Source organism: Euprymna scolopes, unplaced genomic scaffold (genome assembly GCF_053919585.1).
Source record: "Euprymna scolopes isolate OS-2025 unplaced genomic scaffold, ASM5391958v1 sca117, whole genome shotgun sequence".
Taxonomy (NCBI): Eukaryota; Metazoa; Mollusca; class Cephalopoda; order Sepiida; family Sepiolidae; genus Euprymna; species Euprymna scolopes.
Genome location: NW_027633122.1, coordinates 74,083 through 80,527, shown reverse-complemented (window position 1 = coordinate 80,527; position 6,445 = coordinate 74,083). Strand labels below are relative to the sequence as shown.

The 6,445-nt window shown below is 41.3% G+C and overlaps 1 protein-coding gene across 2 annotated transcripts in view; it reads right to left on the bottom strand.

Annotated features, from left to right (window-relative positions):
* Positions 1-2,247: 2,247 nt before the first annotated feature.
* Positions 2,248-6,445, bottom strand: part of LOC145273637 (uncharacterized) — a 36,037-nt gene continuing 31,839 nt past the window's right edge. For both annotated transcript variants that reach the window (XM_080127082.1, XM_080127081.1), the window contains one exon: positions 2,248-6,445. This exon is cut by the window's right edge and continues 2,078 nt beyond it. In XM_080127082.1, coding sequence (XP_079983208.1) covers positions 2,279-6,445 — 4,167 coding nt within the window. In that variant the 3' untranslated portion in view covers positions 2,248-2,278.

Sequence of the window (6,445 nt, the reverse complement as noted above, 5' to 3'; positions counted from 1 at the left end):
CAAATATTTAAACTAAATCAGGTCATGACGTCGTCTAACGCATGCGTAGAACCGATCTCATCATGAGAGAATGGTTTTTACTGCCCCCCTGTAGAAAAATGCTGATTTTAGGGTGAAAAAATAACGTTTTTGGCCAATTTTTCGATATTTGTCGGGCGAAGGATGAGACCAAGTTTGTTAATTTTTGTTCTGTCTGTCGAAAGTTTTTAGCAAACACACATACATACATTTTCGCTTTTATGTATTATGTATATAGACTAGTGGGGGTACCCGGCATTGCACAGGTGTTTCGAGGTGTGTGTGCTCTTAAATAAAAAGAAACTGGGGGTGGGGTGTAGGATCGAACCCGAAGCCCTGAGGCGAAGTTTGAAAATAAAATGTGAAAAACACATGGAGCGTTCGGCCAGACAGAATGAGTTACTAAAAGATGTTTGAATTTATTTAAGTAAGAATCAAATTGACAGGTGCCCGCACGGAAGTCGTAGAGCGTTACGACGACGACAACGTAAGCAATAGCTATTCAGCAAATGAGGTCAATGACCAGGTTTGTCAAGTTGCTGGTAGATTGCGAAGTAAAAAAAAACAACATAAAAACGAACGTTAAAACTTAAGCGGTGGGGGGGGGGCGGGGGGTAATCAAGAACATCGAAAAAAAAACACAAAAAAATCTAACGTAAGGCAAACGAACGATATTAAATGTAAAAATCGAAAAACAAAAAAAGAAAACAGAAAAACAAACACGTGAAAAATGGCTTAAATAAGCCTGTTTCGATATTAAAATTTAAAAAATCGGTGGGTACCCAGGTGTTTTTGGGTGTGTAGTCGGGGGGGGGGATAAGCGAAGTAAAAAAACAAAAACAAAAACAAAAAAACAGAAAAACGAACGTTACGTGAAAAATTGCTTTTATAACACTGGTTCAATATTTAAAGTTAAAAAATAAAAAAAAAGACATCTCACAGCACGATTCGAACCCAAAACGTTTAGATAATGAATCAACGCGCTAACCAACTGAGCTAACACGACGTACATGAAATTTAGTCAGTTCTTCAATTATTTAAAGTAAATCAGGTCATGACGTCATCTGATGCATGCGTAGAACCGGTCGTCACGAGAGGACCGTTTTTGTTGACCCCCCCCCTGTCGAAAATTATCGATTTCGGGGTAAAAAAATTAACGTTTGTGGCCAATTTTTTAATATTTTTTGGGCGAAGGATGGGGCTTCAATATGATACCGAGTTTGTGAATTTTCGTCGTGTCTGTGGTAAGTTTTTAGCGGACACACAAACACACATACAAACATACATGCATACATACATATACACACACATTTTCGCTTTTATATATATAGACTAGCGGAGGTACCATGCGTTGCCTGGGTGTTTGGAGGTGTGTGTGGAAATTCCGGGGGTTGGGGGGGTTAATAAAAAAAAGTAAGTATGAGGAACGAACCTGAACCGTTGAGGCAAAGTTGTAAATTAAAGTGTGAAAAAAAAAAAAACTGCGCGAGATGCTAACGGAAACACGTTTGAATTTATTAAATTACTTGGATTTGGTAGGAGCCCGTTTTAATGAGTTAATGAGGTCAAGTTTGACTGTGGGATAGTATTTCATTTACTCAGGAACGCTTTTTTTTAATTTTTATTTTCCCAAGATGTTATAGGAAAAAGACTAATCCACATGTGGCGAGCAACAAATGTTGAATGTTTATCTTCCCGAAATTTAAAAGACAGGCGAGCTTCGTTGTTAACCGTAAGATATTACAATTAATATGTGACATAAAATTTTTTTAAAAGTTGTGACCGCTTCTCTGAAAGAAGCCTTTTGTAGACATACAGAAAAAGCGAACACACACACACATACATACATTTTCTCTTTTATATATATAGATGATGTATTCGCTTTTATATATATATATATATATATATATATATATATATATATCATACATATATAATAGGATCAAAAGAAAAACGAAACAACTGAAATAAATTCTAATATATTTATTAAGACCTGTATTTAATATGCTTTAAATAAACTGCTTTCTTCTTCAACTACTTGGACGGATGGCAGGACGCTTGCAGATCTTTTCTTGAGAGATAAAGTCGCTGGTAGACTGCTTCCTTCTTCAACTACTTGTACGGATGGCAGGGCACTGGCAGATCTTTTACATATATATATATATATATATATATATATATATATCATACATATATAATAGGATCAAAAGAAAAACGAAACAACTGAAATAAATTCTAATATATTTATTAAGACCTGTATTTAATATGCTTTAAATAAACTGCTTTCTTCTTCAACTACTTGGACGGATGGCAGGACGCTTGCAGATCTTTTCTTGAGAGATAAAGTCGCTGGTAGACTGCTTCCTTCTTCAACTACTTGAACGGATGGCAGGGCACTGGCAGATCTTTTCTTGAGAGATAAAGTTGCTGGTAGACTGCTTCCTTCTTCAACTACTTGGACGGATGGCAGGGCGCTGGCAGATCTTTTCTTGAGAGATAAAGTTGCTGGTAGACTGCTTTCTTCTTCAACTACTTGGACGGATGGCAGGACGCTTGCAGATCTTTTCTTGAGAGATAAAGTTGCTGGTAGACTGCTTTCTTCTTCAACTACTTGGACGGATGGCAGGACACTGGCAGATCTTTTCTTGAGTGATAAAGTTGCTGGTAGACTGCTTTCTTCTTCAACTACTTGGACGGATGGTAGGACGCTTGCAGATCTTTTCTTGAGAGATAAAGTTGCTGGTAGACTGCTTTCTTCTTCAACTACTTGGACGGATGGCAGGGCATTGGCAGATCTTTTCTTGAGAGATAAAGTTGCTGGTAGACTGCTTTCTTCTTCAACTACTTGGACGGATGGCAGGACGCTTGCAGATCTTTTCCTGAGAGATAAAGTTGCTGGTAGACTGCTTTCTTCTTCAACTACTTGGACGGATGGCAGGACGCTTGCAGATCTTTTCTTGAGAGATAAAGTTGCTGGTAGACTGCTTTCTTCTTCAACTACTTGGACGGATGGCAGGACGCTTGCAGATCTTTTCTTGAGAGATAAAGTTGCTGGTAGACTGCTTTCTTCTTTAACTACTTGGACGGATGGCAAGGCATTGGCAGATCTTTTCCTGAGAGATAAAGTTGCTGGTAGACTGCTTTCTTCTTCAACTACTTGGACGGATGGCAGGGCACTGGCAGATCTTTTCTTGAGAGATAAAGTTGCTGGTAGACTGCTTTCTTCTTCAACTACTTGGACGGATGGCAGGGCACTGGCAGATCTTTTCTTGAGAGATAAAGTTGCTGGTAGACTGCTTTCTTCTTCAACTACTTGGACGGATGGCAGGGCATTGGCAGATCTTTTCTTGAGAGATAAAGTTGCAGGTAGACTGCTTTCTTCTTCAACTACTTGGACGGATGGCAAGGCATTGGCAGATCTTTTCTTGAGAGATAAAGTTGCTGGTAGACTGCTTTCTTCTTCAACTACTTGGACGGATGGCAGGACGCTTGCAGATCTTTTCTTGAGAGATAAAGTTGCTGGTAGACTGCTTTCTTCTTCAACTACTTGGACGGATGGCAGGACGCTTGCAGATCTTTTCTTGAGTGATAAAGTTGCTGGTAGACTGCTTTCTTCTTCAACTACTTGGACGGATGGCAGGACGCTTGCAGATCTTTTCTTGAGAGATAAAGTTGCTGGTAGACTGCTTTCTTCTTCAACTACTTGGACGGATGGCAAGGCATTGGCAGATCTTTTCTTGAGAGATAAAGTTGCTGGTAGACTGCTTTCTTTTTCAACTACTTGGACGGATGGCAGAGCATTGGCAGATCTTTTCTTGAGAGATAAAGTTGCTGGTAGACTGCTTTCTTCTTCAACTACTTGGACGGATGGCAAGGCATTGGCAGATCTTTTCTTGAGAGATAAAGTTGCTGGTAGACTGCTTTCTTTTTCAACTACTTGGACGGATGGCAGGGCACTGGCAGATCTTTTCTTGAGAGATAAAGTTGCTGGTAGACTGCTTTCTTCTTCAACTACTTGGACGGATGGCAGGACGCTTGCAGATCTTTTCTTGAGAGATAAAGTTGCTGGTAGACTGCTTTCTTCTTCAACTACTTGGACGGATGGCAAGGCATTGGCAGATCTTTTCTTGAGAGATAAAGTTGCTGGTAGACTGCTTTCTTCTTCAACTACTTGGACGGATGGCAGGACGCTTGCAGATCTTTTCTTGAGAGATAAAGTTGCTGGTAGACTGCTTTCTTCTTCAACTACTTGGACGGATGGCAGGACGCTTGCAGATCTTTTCTTGAGAGATAAAGTTGCTGGTAGACTGCTTTCTTCTTCAACTACTTGGACGGATGGCAGGACGCTTGCAGATCTTTTCTTGAGAGATAAAGTTGCTGGTAGACTGCTTTCTTTTTCAACTACTTGGACGGATGGCAGGGCACTGGCAGATCTTTTCTTGAGAGATAAAGTTGCTGGTAGACTGCTTTCTTCTTCAACTACTTGGACGGATGGCAAGGCATTGGCAGATCTTTTCTTGAGAGATAAAGTTGCTGGTAGACTGCTTTCTTCTTCAACTACTTGGACGGATGGCAGGGCACTGGCAGATCTTTTCTTGAGAGATAAAGTTGCTGGTAGACTGCTTTCTTCTTCAACTACTTGGACGGATGGCAGGGCACTGGCAGATCTTTTCTTGAGAGATAAAGTTGCTGGTAGACTGCTTTCTTCTTCAACTACTTGGACGGATGGCAGGACGCTTGCAGATCTTTTCTTGAGAGATAAAGTTGCTGGTAGACTGCTTTCTTCTTCAACTACTTGGACGGATGGCAAGGCATTGGCAGATCTTTTCTTGAGAGATAAAGTTGCTGGTAGACTGCTTTCTTCTTCAACTACTTGGACGGATGGCAGGGCACTGGCAGATCTTTTCTTGAGAGATAAAGTTGCTGGTAGACTGCTTTCTTCTTCAACTACTTGGACGGATGGCAGGACGCTTGCAGATCTTTTCTTGAGAGATAAAGTTGCTGGTAGACTGCTTTCTTCTTCAACTACTTGGACGGATGGCAGGGCACTGGCAGATCTTTTCTTGAGAGATAAAGTTGCTGGTAGACTGCTTTCTTCTTCAACTACTTGGACGGATGGCAGGGCACTGGCAGATCTTTTCTTGAGAGATAAAGTTGCTGGTAGACTGCTTTCTTCTTCAACTACTTGGACGGATGGCAGGGCATTGGCAGATCTTTTCTTGAGAGATAAAGTTGCAGGTAGACTGCTTTCTTCTTCAACTACTTGGACGGATGGCAAGGCATTGGCAGATCTTTTCTTGAGAGATAAAGTTGCTGGTAGACTGCTTTCTTCTTCAACTACTTGGACGGATGGCAGGACGCTTGCAGATCTTTTCTTGAGAGATAAAGTTGCTGGTAGACTGCTTTCTTCTTCAACTACTTGGACGGATGGCAGGACGCTTGCAGATCTTTTCTTGAGTGATAAAGTTGCTGGTAGACTGCTTTCTTCTTCAACTACTTGGACGGATGGCAGGACGCTTGCAGATCTTTTCTTGAGAGATAAAGTTGCTGGTAGACTGCTTTCTTCTTCAACTACTTGGACGGATGGCAAGGCATGGGCAGATCTTTTCTTGAGAGATAAAGTTGCTGGTAGACTGCTTTCTTTTTCAACTACTTGGACGGATGGCAGAGCATTGGCAGATCTTTTCTTGAGAGATAAAGTTGCTGGTAGACTGCTTTCTTCTTCAACTACTTGGACGGATGGCAAGGCATTGGCAGATCTTTTCTTGAGAGATAAAGTTGCTGGTAGACTGCTTTCTTTTTCAACTACTTGGACGGATGGCAGGGCACTGGCAGATCTTTTCTTGAGAGATAAAGTTGCTGGTAGACTGCTTTCTTCTTCAACTACTTGGACGGATGGCAGGACGCTTGCAGATCTTTTCTTGAGAGATAAAGTTGCTGGTAGACTGCTTTCTTCTTCAACTACTTGGACGGATGGCAAGGCATTGGCAGATCTTTTCTTGAGAGATAAAGTTGCTGGTAGACTGCTTTCTTCTTCAACTACTTGGACGGATGGCAGGACGCTTGCAGATCTTTTCTTGAGAGATAAAGTTGCTGGTAGACTGCTTTCTTCTTCAACTACTTGGACGGATGGCAGGACGCTTGCAGATCTTTTCTTGAGAGATAAAGTTGCTGGTAGACTGCTTTCTTCTTCAACTACTTGGACGGATGGCAGGACGCTTGCAGATCTTTTCTTGAGAGATAAAGTTGCTGGTAGACTGCTTTCTTTTTCAACTACTTGGACGGATGGCAGGGCACTGGAAGATCTTTTCTTGAGAGATAAAGTTGCTGGTAGACTGCTTTCTTCTTCAACTACTTGGACGGATGGCAAGGCATTGGCAGATCTTTTCTTGAGAGATAAAGTTGCTGGTAGACTGCTTTCTTCTTC